The sequence below is a fragment of the Camelus bactrianus genome, chromosome 32 (genome assembly GCF_048773025.1).
Source record: "Camelus bactrianus isolate YW-2024 breed Bactrian camel chromosome 32, ASM4877302v1, whole genome shotgun sequence".
NCBI lineage: Eukaryota > Metazoa > Chordata > Mammalia > Artiodactyla > Camelidae > Camelus > Camelus bactrianus.
The window spans coordinates 21,850,068-21,866,837 of record NC_133570.1 but is presented as its reverse complement, the minus strand read 5'-3'; the positions used below and the strand labels follow the sequence as shown (position 1 = coordinate 21,866,837).

General features: G+C 57.8%; 1 protein-coding gene across 21 annotated transcripts; it reads right to left on the bottom strand.

Moving 5' to 3' along the window:
* Positions 1-782: 782 nt before the first annotated feature.
* RAB36 (RAB36, member RAS oncogene family) lies at positions 783-15,914 on the bottom strand. 21 transcript variants are annotated; one of them, XR_012503622.1, is made up of 11 exons: positions 15,695-15,914; positions 14,994-15,075; positions 12,314-12,405; positions 11,090-11,227; positions 10,605-10,706; positions 8,799-8,863; positions 7,338-7,393; positions 6,614-6,691; positions 6,241-6,331; positions 5,514-5,699; positions 783-5,057 (listed from the first exon to the last, which is right to left on the bottom strand). XR_012503622.1 is itself a non-coding variant. In XM_074356190.1 (11 exons), the coding sequence occupies exons 2-11, from the start codon at positions 15,060-15,062 to the stop codon at positions 4,962-4,964; spliced, it is 885 nt and encodes a 294-aa protein (XP_074212291.1). In that variant the 5' UTR covers positions 15,063-15,075; positions 15,695-15,914; the 3' UTR covers positions 783-4,961. The 21 variants fall into 21 exon arrangements, 13 of the variants coding, with proteins under 13 accessions (XP_074212291.1, XP_074212290.1, XP_074212288.1 ...); XR_012503621.1 differs by having other exon boundaries at positions 5,524-5,699; XR_012503623.1 differs by having other exon boundaries at positions 5,546-5,699.
* Positions 15,915-16,770: the final 856 nt, after the last annotated feature.

Here is a 16,770-nt window from a genome sequence, read left to right as displayed (position 1 = left end):
GTCCATAGCAGAGTGACGTGCTGGGACTGTCACATGGAGAGCTGGGGGCTGGTGTGGGGAACAGGGCAAGTGGTCAAGGGCCATGGCACTGGTCCAGGTAGGGGGCGTTGATGACCCAGACAAGGGTGGAAGCAAGGTGATGGGGAGAAGGGGTCGGACAAGAGTCTGTCCTGGACTAGCACACAGATTGGATGTGGGGAGAGGAAGGACCAGCTATGGATGGACAGTGTGTCACCACTGTGATGCGGAAGCCAGGGGTGGCCTCTTGAGGCTCCGGGTGCCCAGAGTCCACCCACGGGGATATCCCATGGAGAGAGGGTGGGTCTGGGCTCAGAGGGAAGGTCAAGACCAGAGGCAGAAGTGGGAGTGGTGTTATTAAGTGAATAGCTGGTGTGTATGGCCACAGGGCTGGAGAACCAGTCCCCCCTCCCCCAGGCCACTGGATCAGGAAAGGGCGGGCGCTGGACTGGGGAGGTGGGGTACGGAGAAGCAGAAAGCCTGAGAAGTCGCTGACCAAGGATGTGACCGGGACCCAGGAGTCCGTCCAGAGCGAGGGGTGCAGACTCATCTAGTGGGGCCAAGGTGGGCCCTGGGCCCTGGCTGCACACACACTGGCCCCATGGCGCCTTCCAAGGCGTTCAAACAGGCGGAGGGGACTTCACCAGGGCTTCCACGGCTGTCCCCGAGTGGCCAGTGACATTTATTTTCTTCTTCATTATGCTTTTCTGAATTCTCCATAATGATTATGTCTATCTTTTGTAATTTAAAAAAGTTATTAAACATATTTTTTACAGCTTTATTGGGGTAAAATTGATATACAGTCAACTGGGTATATTTGATGCGTGTGATTTGATGAGTTCTGTCACCTGTAAACACCTGTGAGCTCACACTCACACACACACACACAGACACCCTCATGTACCCTCAGCAGCAGCCCCAGTGGTCTTTGAACCCAGACCCAGTTTTCTGCAAACCCCTCCCCAAGGCAATCTCATCTCTTTGCTGGCAGGAGAGGCAGGACCCAACAGCCCCCTCTGCTGGAAACAATGGAGAACTTTGGCTGCCTCAGAACCCTGGGGAGGCAAACAACCTAAATGTCCATCAACGGAATATTACAATGAATGTTACTCAGCCCTAAAAGGAAATGCAGTACCGATACATGTTACAACACTGATGAACCTTGAAAACACTACACTACATCAAAAAAGCCAGTCATAAAAGGCCACCGAGTTGTATGATTCCATTTACAGGAAATGTGCAGCATAGACAAATCTTAGAAACAGAAAGCAGGTTGGTGGTTGCCTGGGGACAGGGGATGGGAGGAATGGAGAGTGACAGCTAAAAGTCATTGAGTTTCTTTTTGAAAATACTTGAGAACTAGACAGTGGTGATGGCTGCACAGCCTTGCACATATACTAAAAATCACTCAATTGTACACTTGAAATGGGTGAATTGTGTGGTATGTGAATCAAACCTCAATAAAGTTGTTGTATTAAAAAACAAAGTTAAGCCAGCCCTTGGGTCCTCAGCTCCAGGATGTGAGCAGCCCCTGGTCGTGCTCACTGAGTGGTAAGGATGAGCATTTTTCTAGAATCTTCTTCAATCCTCCCACTAGCCAGAGATTCACCCTCATGTCAGCCCTGCAGCTGTGGGCAGGCTGAGACCCAGTCCTCCAGCTCCAGAACCTTTTTTGGCCATTCCAAAGTCAGAAGGCCCCACTAGTATGTGGGGCTAACATCAGTTAAGTGTCCTCTGTAAAATGGACTGGCCAGCCCTGTCCTCCTCGGGGGTTTCCTGAGCAGGGCTGCCAGCTACAGTGGGGTGGGACGTGCACTGCACAAGGGCACACATCAAAGAGAGCCTCGTTCCCAGCTCCCACCTGGTGGTGACAGCAATTATCAAAAGGTGTCTTGTTGTTTCAAAGTCACTTTATAAGGGCAGTTTTCTAACAGATGGATATCAAATGTCCTGAGCAAGAAGTGCTTTTTAAAACAATTGAGGTGAAATTCATATAAGATAAAACTATCTTCAAGTGAACAGTTCAGAGGCATCTGGTACATCCACGTTAGTGTGACCCCAATTTGTATTTTGTTCAAAAATAGTTTCATCACCCCAAAAGGAAACCTATGAAGTAGTTGCTCCCCATTTCTCCCCTCCCCAGCCCCTGGCAACCACCAACCTCCTTTCTGTCTTTCTGACTTGCCTATTCTGGGTATTTCTTGTCAATGGATTCACACAAGCCTTTGGGGTCTGGCTTCTTTCACTGAGCATCACGTTTTCAAGGCCCCCCACCCGGTGTAGCACATGTCAGCACCTTCTTCCTTTTTGAGGCAGAATGATATCCCATTGGATGGATGGACGGCATTCTGTTCATCCATCCGCTGGGGGACATTTGGCTCGTGTCAGTAACGATGCCTGAACAAGTGTGTACGCACACTTTCCGTCGTTTTCAGTTCCTTTGGGATTATTCCTAGGAACAGGAATTCTGGGCCGCGTGGCCATTCCATGTGTCACTGTTTGAGGAACCACCTGGTACCTTTTCCTCATTCACGCTAAGGTGCCTATGGGGGGGTGCAGTGGCCCTGCCACGGGAGTCCCACAGTCTTGGGGTTCTCACCAGCTGCCAGCCTGGGGCTCCAGGGATGTGATTTCCTTCCATCTCACGCAGCCATCATGTGGGCAGGAGGTGGGGAAAGGGGCCCAGAGAGAGGCAGCGATTCCCCCTACCTCCAGTCACACAGCAGTAAGTGGGGGCCCAGCCTGCCCAAGTCCCAGATCCAGGCTCCTGACACGGTGCCACCAGGCAGCTGTCACGTGTGGTGTCAACAGCAGGGCTTTCTGCCTGAGGCCGACTTGAAAGCTTGGGCCACTTTTTGTCCTTCCTTACCCCGTCTATACCCTCATCCCCACCCACTTTGGGGGCCAGAAGCCAGAGGACGACTCTCTGCAAGTGGGATGTGGCCACGTGACCCCCCATCTGTCACCTGTCAGCCCCTGGGAGCTGCGGGCAAGGTCAGAACACAAGGTTGATCGATCCAGCTGTTTCCTCGTCCTGCTGGTCGTGCTGTGCTGAATGGTGCCTGGTGGAGCACCTCCTCCAGGCCACCAGCCCCGGCCTGGAGTGGGGAGCAGGGGTCTCTGCAGGACTTCCTTGGCCAATGGCTCCAACAAGTGAGATGTGGGCCTTTCCTCCCAGGCCCCTCAGCTGTCACTCCACCACCGCTGCTGCGATGAGTAGAGTAGGGGGTCCTGGCAGAGCATCCTGCCTGCGTTTCCAGCCTCGTAGAGAGCCAGGACGGCCAGTGAGGTGGTCCAGGCTGTGGCTCCTTGAGGTCAGAGGCCCAGAGCACCTCAGGCCAGGGGTGCCATCCACCTGTTGGGGATGACGGAGCAGAGGGAAGGGCCTACAAGCAAGGAGGCACTGCCTGCTCCCTCCTGGGCCGCAGGCTCAGACAGGTGGCTGGTGGCCCTGAATATGCCAGAAGCATCTGGATGTGGGGGGAGGCTTGGAAGGAGGCCGCGTGACAGCCACATTCTGCCTGCCTGACATATGGGAGGTGACATGGGAGGCCGCAGCAGATGGCAGAGCCTGGGGGCTGCTGGGAGGGTGTCTCATCTCGGGGCCTCCTTGGGTGACCTGTGCCAGGGCCCCACCCCCACCTCTGGGAGCCCCTTCTGCTTAGAAGATGGGGGGCATCAAGACAAGGCTGACACCCGGGCCACGGGGGACTGTCGCTCTGTACACAAAGCCCTGTGCTGTCCTGTTTTACAATAAGCATGTACGTAAGTCCTTTGAGAATGATCTATATAAAGAAGTACCTTATGTCTATAAAAAAGGAGAGCTCAAAATCTGGTGACGGGGGAATGGACAGAGAAAGCCGTGTCTCCCTGGCCACTGTCTGGCGATCGCTGTGAGCAGGTGGGCACCCACTGGGCACCTGTGGTGTGCCCGGCACTGTTGGGGGCACTGGGAGATGGTGCCGCCCACACGGCTGCCCCAGGAATGCTCACCATCTCCAAGAAGCAGGCGAGACGCCGGCTGAACCACCCACCTGTGGCTGATGAGGGCGGGAAGGGGCACACACCCAGGGCTGGGGCGTGCGGGGTAGGTGGGGGGCAAGAGGCCCCCGTGGGGGAGCAGTGTGAGGACAGGAGAAGGCCGGGTACTCTGGCAGGAGCTGGGGAGGGGGCCTAGGCTGTGCTTGCCTGTTCTGGGTGTACAGGGAGGAGATGGAGACAGGGAACCCACTTGCCAGGTGCTGGAGGGCCTCCAGTGTCCCAGGACGCGTGGACCCCATCACAAGGGTCCAGAGAGGGGTGGCCCCGCAGAGTCCAGGTGACAGCTGCTGGGGGCAGAGCCGGCAGTGCCCCGCTCCAGGGTGTAGCAGCGAGCTACCCAGGCGCAGCTGGGCTGGGGAACCTTGTGTCTCAGGGCCAGATGGGCACGGGTGGCCTGTTCTGCCCCTCCTTGCCCACTAACCAGGAGGGCAGGATGCCACAGATTACGGAGGAGCCAAAGATGGCCCCTCGGCCGGAAAGGTCCAGAATGGCCAGTCCTGCTGCTGACAGAAAAATCCAGACCAGGATGGCAGGTGGATTTACCCTCATGTGCTGACTTCGACAAGTCCTGCTTGCCTGGACCATTGAGAGGAGGAAGATTCCGAGGTCAACCAGGAAGGCTGGGGCAGAGGGCCCAAGAGGACCGTGGGCTCTGGGGGCCCGTGTTTGTGTCTGCGGCCGTGAGGCCCCTCCGGGCTGGGGGAACTGCCGGGTGGCTCCATGTGTGTGACCAGACTTCCACATGATCACCGCAGTGCCCCCACCAGCTGGGCAGCGTGGGCCCTGGGGCGGCCAGTGGGGCCTCTTCTGGCTCTGGACCCGCTAGAGAGGAGAGGCAGAGCCCTGGGGCTCAGCACGGCCGCGCCACCCTCCACGCCACAGGAGGCACTGCCCTCGCGGGATCAGGGACAGAGGCCTCTGATGCAGGCTCGGCTAACAGCAACCCAGGCTGGAGGGCCTCTCACTGTCCTGGGTCTCGGGTGGATGTCCCTCCATTCCTGTAAGGAGGGGAGAAGTCACCTGGCGTCAAGGGCCCCCACCGGTACCCTCTGCTGACTCTCCTGGTTAGAGCCCTGAACTTGGACTCCTAGGCCTCTTGTTCAAGGCCTTGGTGACTGGGCACAGGCCAAGAGGCCCAGGATGAGTTCCAGGTGGCACAACAGAGTGGAAAAAGCACAGACCAGGAGAAGCGAGGCCAGGACACATCAGTAGGGCCTGGGATGCCTGGCCTGGCCCATGAGGAGGCTGCCGGAGGATGGGGAGATCCAGGGCGGATAGCTGAGCAGGCAGACAGGCAGGAAGGCTGCAAGCTATAGGTGAGAGGGAAGGGGAAAGGGACAGCCCAGAGAGGATAGCAGAGGGTGGCCAGCTACGGGAATGGCTGGGTCTTGGGAGGAGAGGGAGGTGGACGTGGATTTCAGGCTGCAAGCCTGCTTCCCAGCCCAGCCCGTCACCTGCACGTACGGATGAGGTCCCCGTTGCCGACCTGCGGCCAGGCGCTGCTCCTCCGCTCCAGGTCCTGCAGCACCGAGCGCTCAAAGGCCAGGGCGGCCACGCGGCTGAAGAACGCCTTCACATTCTCCCCTGTGGACACGGGACAGCCATGACCCCGGCCACCTCTGCTCTCACCTGCAGTCGCACTGGGAAGGAGACAGTGGTGCGGGAACCAGGGCGGCCCCTCTCTGGGGGGTGTCTGGGCAGGGCAGTGCAGGGGATGGGCTCCCCATTCCAGACACCTGTCCCGGCCACTCCCGCAAATCAATGAGCCTTGGTTTCCCAGCACCTACTCTTCCAATCAGTTGCTACTGAGCACTCCTGTGGGCCAGGCGCCGGGCTGTGCGGAGATCAGACATGAGCCTGCTTCCCTGTAACCTGTGAGCACCTGTCCAGTGGGCAGTGGTGAGGATTAGAACCACCAGCCCCCATGCAGACACTCTGTGCATCCTCCTCCAGGAGGACGAGGCCATGCCCAACTCACACATTGCCTTTGTGCAGCTAACAACCTGTGCAACTGCAGAGCAGTCCTGCTTGGCTTACAGGGAGCTCTCAGGGAACGTGCTGTTACTCCAATAAGACGGCAGGTGCTTACAGGGTTGGGGACCTTTCTGTTCCTGTGGGGCTGGGGTTGGTGCTTCCACCCACACTCCTGCCACAGCCTCCCCCAGGCCCGGACCCACTCACCGGTCTTGGCGGACACTGACCAATACTCAGCCTCCATCTCGTTGGCCAGGCGCACAGCCTCTACCTCCGCCTGCTCACATGCCACCCCTGACTGGGAGAAGCAGCCTTGCTGACCCAGCTACCCAGGTCTCCTGGGGGGACATGCCTGGGGTGGGTGCCTGCCTGGAGGTGAGACCCAGTGGTCCCAGGAGAGTCTGGGTGCCAGCGGCCCTGACGGGACGAGCACAGGGAATGCGCGTGCCCCCACTTTCGGCCCCCGGGCCTGCAGTCTGCAAATTCCCGCCTAGGCACATGGGCCTCACCCTCCGTCCCTCGACTGGGTGGGAAGGGACACATTTTCCAAGGCCGCCCCAGGCCTCTCCACTCCACTCACCAGAAGGTCCTTCTTGGTCCCCACAAGGAACAGGAAGCAGGTGCCCGGCTCATTCTCCTGCAGTGCATCCTCCAGCCACTGCCTGGACCACAGGGGATAGGCTGAGATGGCACCTCCCACCCCGAGGAGCCCAGGACGACCAGGTCGGGGTGCAGCCCAGTCCTCCGCAGGGCTGGGGGTGTGGCGTGGGGATGCAAGGAACCATCAGGGGAGCTGGAGCCCCCCTCCTAGCTGCAGGTCCACCCTGGGTGAGTCCTGCACTCCCACCAACTGGAGTGACCAGCCCGGCCTCCCTCACAGGGTTGGAGATGTGGGTGTGAATGCCCCAAACAGAAGTGGGGTGAAGGGGCTTTGGTCCTGGCGGAAGCAGGAGGGCCTCCAGAGGCAGTCATGTGGCCAGCGTACCCGAGCAGATCCCCATCCCAGGCAGCAAGTGCCCAGTTGTATCCCTGCAGACAGGCCCATGGGAGGTGAAGATGCTAGGCCCCCCACTCCAAATTATTAAGGCTTTCAAGGTGGTGACAGCAGCCCCAAGGCAGTGTGGGCCGCCCCGCCTTCAGAGACAGCTGCAGAACTTGAGGAATAAAATGGCAACGGGGCAGGAATCGGCCTGTGGACGGCTGGTTCTGATCAGTGAGCCTGGTCGTTCACACCCCGTCAAGGGCCCAGGTCACAGCCAAAGTTTGGGGAGCTCGGGGGACCCCAGGGGCCAAGAGTCCCAGACTTGCCTGGTATGATCCAGAGTCTGCAGGTCCGTGAGGTCAAAGGTCGTGATGATCACTGCACACAGGGGAAAGCCAAGGGCCGGTAAGTGACAGGTGAGGCAAACATGGTGGGACAAGGGGGCTCCCACTGAACAGCGGGGTGGACGCTTGAGCCCTCAGCTCTGGACCCCACAGCAGGGACTGGTTGCCCCTGAGGACCCCCCCCCCCCAATATCCACACACCGCAGCCCAGCCACAGCAGGTCCAGGGAGGCACAGTGACCTCCTGCGTTCAGGTCTCCCTGCTGCTCCCCACTGAGGGTGCACAGGTGAGGGCCTTAACCGCCGAGAGCCTCGGTCTCCCAGTCTGTGAAGGGGGAGGGCGGTAGCTACCTGCATGCAGGTGGCAGTGAGGACTAAGCCAGTGCAGCTTTTTTAAAGCTCTTGGTCCAGAGCCTGATATGGGGCCGCTCTCTGACCAGGGGCGGCTGTGGCTGTGGGAGTGATTCACAACAACCCGCCCCAGGGAGACACTTTCTGAGGAGCAGGGTGGGGAGAAAACCTGGAGAGGCAGCCCCTGCCCCAGACTCCTCCACCACTGTCCACCTGGTCCCGCGGTGTCCAGGGCGGCCCCCCGTGGTGATCATTCTAGAAGGGCCTGCTCTCTACTGGCCCGGGGTCGGGGGAGGATGTGAGCAGGGCCTGACACAGGCCACCTGTGCACTGTCCCGCCCCGGCAGGGGGATGGGAAGTGAGGGAGGAAACTGATGGCAGTGGTGACGGTGGCCCGGGCTGCCATCTGCAGGGCTGGGCCAGGCGCCTCACACCTCTTATTCCTGGGGGTGTCATCCCCCCGAGAAGAGAGACCACAGCGGATGTTCCACTTCTGCTTTTTTTTCAAACCTTAATGAAAATGTGATTTTTTAACACCAGTACTGAGTGGACATAACCGTCCCATCACTGGAGTCTGGTTTTGGATGCCTCAGACGCCTCGCTCCATCTCCCACTGAAACCCCTTCCCTCTCATTCCTGGTCAGAGTAGGCAGCTAAGGTGGCCGCTGCCTGCTGACCAGGAGGCCCCTGGCGTGGAGGTGGTGGGTGCAGAGCCCTGATGGGCCCCACCCAGGGGCCCTCCTCCACTCCTTCCCCCAGCCTGCCCCTGCTCCCTGCTCCTGGGTCGACTCTGCTCTTCTTTCTGGGGTCTCTGCACAAGCACTCCCCTCTCTGAGCATCCTTCTGAGCTGAAACAGGGCCAGAGACTTTCAGGGAACGCCCACCACCCCAGGTCCCTGAAGTGTGTGACTGCAGAGGCCAGCCCAGCTCGGCTGGAAGGTGTGGACCGGCCCCTGTGTTTCCTCAGTGGTTCTCAGAGGGCAGACTTGGCGCCTGCACACAAGACCTGGACTTCTTGCTGGGAGTCTGGTGGGGAGCCCCTGCTACATGTGGCTGAGGCCCCACTATCACTATCACCCGGCTGCTTACCCTGCGCACCCCGGTAGTAGGCAGATGCGATGCACTTGAACTTCTCCTGCCCTGCTGTGTCCCAGCTGTGTGATGGCAAAGAGAGGGAAATGGAGAGGTGGCAGATTAAGTGATGGATCATGGTGTCCTGGATGGGAAACCCAAAGGCCCCCACCAGCCTCATGGGCTTTGGAAGTGCCTGCTGCCAGCCGGGTGTCCCCACACCCAACTCCTTATGTCCCCTTCCTAGGGTGCCCCGTGGGGGAACCCGCTCGCTTGGATGCATTGTGCCTGGGTTGGGGAGAGGGGGGCATGGCCTTAGCAGTTCCACTGCCCTGATGAGTGGAGTTGTAGCTCAGTGCCTTCTGACCCTGCCATGAAAAAGATAACACGCTCCCGATGTGGCTCACTCCGAAGATGTGGAAGCCCACCTGTAGAGGAGGCCCCATCAATGGGTCTGGGGCTACTGGTTGGGCCACCAGCTGTGGCTCTGCTGTTTGCTCATATGTAACTGCGGTGTGGCTCCACCTCCCACACAGCAGTGGGGGGTGGGTGAGGGGGATGTGAAAGTGAGGGATGCTCAGCTCCCCAGGTTGGGGTGGGGTGTCTAACAGGGACATGGTTTGCATCTCTGATCAGTTAGCTCCAGCTCTCTGGAGGAGCTGAATCCTGGCTCTACGGTAAAGAACACAGCAATTGATTAATGATGTCTGCCATGAACACAGTATAGAAGAGAGAGACACACCATGCTGAGATCTACTTGCCCTAGTTTAGAAAAAGGCAGGTCAAAATGCAAGGCTAAGTCTGAAAATCCATCCATTTTAAAAATCAATACATCAAAATCTAACTTTTCTCAGTAAACTAACAAGCTGACAAACCACAAGACACCAATGGTCTGAAGTGTTTTCCAGTGACTGAGCACGCTGCAGAACTTCTGGATGCTTTCATTAATTCACTTCTGAAAATGACTCTGGGTGGGAACTGGGAGGGTGGCTGGCAATGGCCTCAGCACAGGACAATGAGAGGCCATCCCTGCTTTGTCCTGGGCCCTCAAATTAGACGTGGCCTGTGAGCACAATGGTGAGTGCAGCCCAGGCCTCTCTCTGCTTGGCTCCACTGAAGCTCCCCTGTCAGTCTCCCGGCTCCTCATCCCCTCAGTCCTGCAGCCCTGTGTCTACATAGCCTCCTCTGCTCGGGTCTGACCCTGGACTTCCCCTTGGGTGAGGTTTGGGGGTATCACCTGCTCCAGGACTGCACTGGGGCTGGTCCCAGAGGAGCGGGCACCGTCTCAACAGTTTAGGAGAGGGAGTGGGCCAGGAGGGGTGAGCTCCATCCTGATGACAGGAAGGGCAGGGAGGATTGAGGAGTGACTCCAGGGAGCAGGGGTGAACCCCAGGGAGACAGAAATGAGGAGGGGACGAGACAGAGGCCTGGGGAATGCCAGCAGGGAAGCCATGCAGGAGAGGGCAGGGCCAAAGACCAGGCGCCAGAGGAGAGGGAGGGCAGGGTCCCGAAGGTTCTGATGGGAAAGTATGAGCCTTGGGGGAGACTCTGGGCTGTCCTGAGAGAAACTGGAGCGGAGGGACTGAGGCCAGTGGGCCACTGAGGGCAGAGGTGCCTGAGCATATCAGGCTGTGAGGTCTGAGGGAGCGCCCAGGGCCTCAGGGAGGCGGGAAGCCCAGTTTCATGCAACTGCCCAGGCCTCTTGTCCCGACGGGTCCTCCTGAGCGCACAGGGCACAGTCGAGAAGGCACTGTGGCCTTCCCTAGGGGTCTCTGCGAAGCCCCGTGACTGCGCAGAAAACAGCGCAATCTGACAGTGACTTACATCTGGAGGCTGTAGGGGATCCCAGCAACCTCAAAGCGCTCGATCTCAAAGTCCACCCCAATGGTGGCCTTGTAGTTACGGTCGAAGACGTTCCTGCAGAACCTGTGGGGGCCGAGGGAGCAGTCAGAGGTGTAAGCAGAGGCTTCACTCCTGACAGTAAAAGTTTGGAGGTGACAGAATGGCTACCCGTGGGGAGGATCAGGCAGTGACGGCCAGAGAGACAGACCATGGGTGGACGGAGCCCAAGAAGAACTACGTGGGGAGAAGCTGCAGGTCAGACGATGCGTCCACGAGAAGGGAGGTGACCCCAGGGACGGTGTAACCATCGCCAGGCTCCTGGGATGCCCCACTCTCTGCCTGACCCACTATCTCCCCAGTTTCCTGCACCTCCTCCCAGTGGCCACACTGTCCCCACTACGACAAGCATCTGGGCCTCCAGGCAGGTGTGAGGAGCGGATGCGGGGAGGCGTGGCCGGTAGACACACCTGCGGATGAGGCTGGTCTTGCCCACGTAGAGATCGCCGACCACAACCACCTTGGAGAGTCTGAGCCTGCGAGGAACATGCGTGTTGCTCTCAAGCACGGTCTTGGGACCATCGTCCTGCACGTGGGTCCTTCCTTCCCTGTGATGGGCCACCTGTGACGCTCTGGGACTTCTGCTCCCATCACTCGCCCTCAGACCGGAAGGCAGGAGGGCCTGCATTTGTCCTGGGGACTCTGCTGTCCCTAGGGCTGTACTCCTGACCCCACTGGGCCCCTGTCCCTGTTGTGAAAATCAGAAATGGGTACCGCGAGAGGCAGAGTCTTGGGCTGTGGGAGCAGTGGGAAGAGCCCTGGGTGGCCTGCATCCAAGCTGGGGGCGCAGGCAGGGAGCTGGAGCGCAGGAGACGCAGGCCTGGGGGCAGGGCCTGGGGCCGTGTGCCTGCAGGGACTCTCGCTGGACACCCTGACCAGGACACCACTGTCACCTGCTCCCCTAGAGGGTCTGCAAAGGCCCAGCAGGCCAGGGGAGCGTTGTGGACAGGACCCAGCACTGCTTGCCTGGGCTGCAGCCCGAGGCAAAGCAACTCTGAGGCTTTCAGTGGGGGACCCTCCCTCTACCCTCTGGGACCAGCTGCCCCCTCACTCCGTGTGTGTCCTGCACCACTGGCAGCAACATTCCTGGGACTGTGGGTAACACTTACAGTGTTTCTGCAGCTGGTGCCAAAACCACTAACCTCTGCCTGCAGACAGCAAGAGGGCACCTCTGCGTCACCTGGAGACCTGGTGCAGTTCCCCGGCCACGTCTGCGAGGGCACTGTGCCTACACTAGTGCCGGAGCAGGTGGCCCTGACTCCGGGTGAGGGGTGAGAGCTCGTGGGGAGCCCAGGTATGCACACACAGCCCGGGGAGATCAGTGCACGGAACACAGGAGCCCCCAGGAGGCTGTGGGGACTCAGAGAAGATCCCAGGGACCTGACACTTGTGCTGAGCCCTGAAGGGGAGGAAAGGCGCTCCAGACAGAGGGAACAGCAGTGCGCTAAGACCCCAGGTGCACGTCTCACTGAGCAGGAGCACTCATCCCGACGGCAGAGGACTAGTGGGTAAAGCCAGATGAAGTCCGGATGGCCCGTCTGGGGTGTCTGTCTAGGGTGCACCCATGCAGTCTGTGCACCAGTCTCATTCCCGCATGCTCTCACGCCTCCCCACCCTCTGACGGGGGCACTCACCCGACGGTCCCTGTGCTCCTGCGCTGGCAGGCGATGCTGACCTGCCCATGGAAGTGCTCCCTGAGCTGCAGGCAGGCGGCGGGCGTGTAGCACTGGAAAGAGACAGACAGACAGACAGACGGGTGGGCACATGGCTCTGTGAAGCTGCGGCTCCCTCACTGAGCAAGGCAGCAGGTGGTGACTTACTTCCCAGCAGTCCCTGGTCCCTCTGTCACATCCACCCTCCACCGTGTCAGGACCTTGTGAGACTCCAGAGTCTTGTGAGCCCTGAGCAGGAGGAGCAGGGCCAGGATGGACCAGGGAGCCCAAGCGGGAACCCAGTGGCCTGTGACCCCTGACTACCTGTGGAAACAGGACTGATGCTCCAGGCTGCTTCCCAGGGATGGGGAAAGTCGAGTTGCCCACAGTCAGGATAAGTCTGGGCTCCCCTGAGTCTAGCTGTGTGACTTTGGACAGCTGTCCTGACCTCTCTGAGCATCGCTGTCCTGCTTTATAAATGAGGTCCTTCATCCCAAGAGGCCTGGGCTGTTTGGGGCTGATGACACATTCCTTCCTTTGACTCTTTAACACCCATCTCTGTCATCCCCGGTCACCACTGTCAAGCTCTGTAGGGAAGCAGCTGCCGGGGCCTCTGATGAGATGGAAAATCCTGCAGGGAGCTGTCCATGAGTCTGGGGCACCGAGGTGTATGTGCAGAAAGAACTTGGCCAGAAGGCAGGAAAAGGGGAGGAGGAACCATTGCAGACCCTAGAAGAGACCCAGAACCTCCCTTCCTCACTCCCCCCCCCCACAGCCCTGGACACAAGTTTTAAGGCTCAAGAGAGGACTTCTTCCCCCTACATACGGAGGCAACCACTTGTGACAGGCTGGGACCTGGGACCCTGGGCCGCAGCGCCTGCACCTGGACAAACGTCTCCTCCAGCAACAGAACAAAGAAACTATAAGGGACAAGAAATAACTGCACATGTGCACAGTTGGGGCAAATTATGAACAATAACATACAAAAAGACCAAAAACCCAACTGCCACTTTTGAAATGTCGGGAGCAGAAGCAGGTCCTGCCCGTGATCCCTGCACATGGCCCACCAAGGGGGTGGACCGACCACCTAACGCTGCCCCGTGGCTGGACCATTGATCCGCCCCTACCCTCACCGCATTTAAGGGGCCAGTTCCACCCCCCAACCTCGGGGAGCGAGCAAGGGCACCTGTTACTTGTTTTCACTCCCTCGTGCTGCAGTCCCAATAAAGCTTTGCCTGAATTTCTTGTCTGGTCTGTTATTAGTTTCTGTTGATTAAGGATTTCAAGAACCCTAGCCAGCAACATACTGAGAGCAGGCTCTCAAGTACCCTTCCGGAGAGATTTTCTGCTCACTTAAGCGACACATGCATTTCTTTTCTCCTGCTTCCTCTCTCACACATGGTGCTTAACAACTTACTTGGGCCCTCACGGCACATCAGCCCCTGACAGGCGCTCATTCATCCCCAGGTTTGTGTCAGGAAGCAGCACTCGGCTAAGTGGCCTCCTCTCCGAGGACAGTATGTTGTGTCTGATCTCCTGCTTTACAAATTGCTGCAGTGCCAGGCCCCAAGTGGCTGGACAGGAGGGTAGGCAGGGGCATCAGCTGTGTTGAGAGACACTGTCCTACTGCCCCCTACCGAGGTTGTACTGATTTGCATTCCCTGCTGTGATTAATATTGGATTTGAATACAGATGGAAGAGAGCTGTGAGTTTCCAGCAGGTACAGAAGGCAGAATGGTGAGAGGGGAGAAACTTGGATTTGGTGTCAGGAAACTGAGTGCTGTTTGATTATGTAACAATCATAATGAGAAAAACAGTGACCAAAACTTGGGCAAGAGAGCTCCCATTTACCATGAGTCAGGCAACCAACATGAGAGAAATGAGCCTTGGGTATAAGGGGCTCAGAGAGGTTGAGTAACTTGCCCACGGTCACACAGCTTAATGGAGTCAGGATTCACACCCAGGACTGTCTGACTGCAAAGTCTGTGCCCTTAACCTCCAAACATTACTGCCTCCTGGCATCACCCTCAACTGGCTGGCCCACCTCGGAAGGTCAACATCAAGTCTCCTGGCTTCTCAAGAAGTCTGTCAGCAGATGACTGGATAAAAAAACTGTGATATATACACAATGGAATACTACTCAGCCACAAAAAATAATAAAAATAATGCCATTTGCAGCAAAACGGATGGACCTGGAGATCGTCATTCTAAGTGAAGTAAGCCAGAAAGAGAAAGAAAAATGCCATATGAATCACTTATATGTAGAATCTTAAAAAAAGGACTCAAGTGAACTACTTATTATTTATAACTTAGATGACTGATTTCTTGAATATGTTTAAGCACATTTGACTGTCCTTTATGATTGGATTATGGCATTCTGTTGATCCTTATTTTGTGGTTGGCTTTATTCCTTTGGTAACTATGTAAGTTTAAAAAGCTAAAGCTCTAAACTGTTCTTAGAAACAATGAACGGTACATATATGTAAATTAAAAAAAAAAAGAAGTCTGCTAAATTCCTGGGGTCTGGGGTCTGCCAGCTGGGACTGATGGCCCCGATTCACCTGCTTTGCTTCTGGTGGTGAATGCGGTGGGGAAAGCTGGATGCAGACATGGTGTCCCGAAAGCAGTGCACACAAAAAGGGCTGGCCTAGTGCCTCTGTACCTTAGGGAAGCTGGTAATGACGCGGTCCTGGCTCACAGGGGGCCCCAAAGGCACCAGTGAAGACCTCATCCTTCCAGAAGTCCTGTGGACCCAATTAAGGGAAAGAGAGTTAGGGAGCAGAGAAAAATCCCTGGGGACTCACCCAAAGTCTATGCCTAACATTGTAGTAGCTGTAAAGGCAGGTCGAAGCCTCCTCTAAAATGAATATGGGCCAGGGGTCACATCTTCACTCTGCAGGCAGCGTGGTGGTGGGTGCGGGGACCAGGCCTGCCGCCCTGCCTGGGAGTGAAGACAGGAGTCTCCTGCCAGGTGTCCAGCCAGGAGTGGCCCCTCCCTGAGCTGTGAGTGAGGAAGTATGGGTCCCCTGCCCTCGGTCAGTAAGAGGTGAAGCCTCTGGGCGGCTCAGGCCTTAGGGTTCAGCCCACAGGCCTTTTCTGGAACCACCCTACCCGTTGCCAGGCCCTCCCGCCTGTCCACAGCCCCGCGTCTCCTTCTCCCGCTGGGGCCTTGACCGAGGCCTGCTGACCTCCCCAACGGACGGGCGGCTCCCCCGACCAGTACTGGGGGCCCAGGGTGGGCGCTCAGGAAGTGAGGAGGCCCAGGAGGCCCAGGACCGCAGGCCGCATTCGGGTTGTGCGGTGGCAGGCGGGAGGGGAATCACGCGAGCGGACCAGGGTGGGACGAGAGGGCCGCGGACTCACCCGCAGCGGCTGCGTCAGCTTCAGGTACTGCGTCCTGCCGCGGCCCCCGCGGCGCGATCACCATGGCAACGAGCACAACAAGGGACTGACGGGCGCCTGACGCATCCAGGACGTCGGGGGCGGGGTCTGGAGCCGAATTAGTCCCGCGACGGCCCTGCGCCAGCGATCACCATAGCAACCAGAGCCTCGCGGGAGACTCCGAGATAGGGCCAGAGCGCCGGCTATCGCCATGGCAACAAGGGCGGGGCCGGACAGGCGGGGCCACTGCGGCCAGGGGCGGGGCGGGGCGGGGCGGGGCGGGGCGGGGCGGGGCGGGGCTGACCCTGGCGAGAGACTTGCGCACCTGACCTCCCCGACATCACCGTGGCTGGGGAGGGGTGATGGCTCAAACGGGGAGAGAATTACTTGAAGTGTTTAAGGATTTATTTCTACAATATATCATATATGATTTTTTCCGGTTATCTAAAATCTTCGTGTTTTTCTTTATCTCTAATATGGAGGGATCTCAAGATCCCTTGACCTCTTTTCGTCACATCCCATAGCTGATCTATCAATAAATCCTGTAGGTTCTACCCTGAAGATTTGTCCAGTATCTTCTCTCCCTCCCACTTCCACTGATCTCACCATGGTCCAAACCATCATCACCTTCTCTCCCCTTAACTGATTCCCCCTGCTTCCATCCTTGCTCCTATCCTATTCCCAGTTCAGCAGCCTCTAGGGATCCCAGATCAGATCACGTCAATCTTCGGCTCCAAAAATGCCTCCTCATCGCTCTCAGATTAATAGTTCTTACGATAGCCCAAGAGGCCCCATGTGATTTGCCCCATTTCTTCTCTTATCTTCTACCGTTTCTCCCCTCCCCCATCCCACATATGCACCTCTGATCTCCTTGTTTCTCCAACACGCCAGGCACCCAGTGCCTTCATCGGCTGTCTCCTAGGCCTGGAATGCTCTGTCCTCGGATATCTACATTGCTCAGATGCCACCTCTAGATGAGGCATCCTACTTACGATCTCCGCATCCTTCCAACTCCTTATTCTGCTCTATTTCTCCCAGGCACTTACTATTTTCTAACA

What these genes read in the sequence shown, in the direction of transcription:
- RAB36 (XM_074356184.1), bottom strand. Translation starts at nt 15,062, where the DNA reads ATGAGGTCTTCACTGGTGCCTTTGGGGCCCCCTGTGAGCCAGGACCGC. An exon ending in TCATTACCAGCTTCCCTAAG is followed by an intron (nt 12,406 to 14,993) that starts GTACAGAGGCAC and finishes GTCTCTTTCCAG; the next exon opens with TGCTACACGCCCGCCGCCTG. An exon ending in CTCTGGATCATACCAGGCAA is followed by an intron (nt 6,692 to 7,337) that starts GTCTGGGACTCT and finishes TGGTCCAGGCAG; the next exon opens with TGGCTGGAGGATGCACTGCA.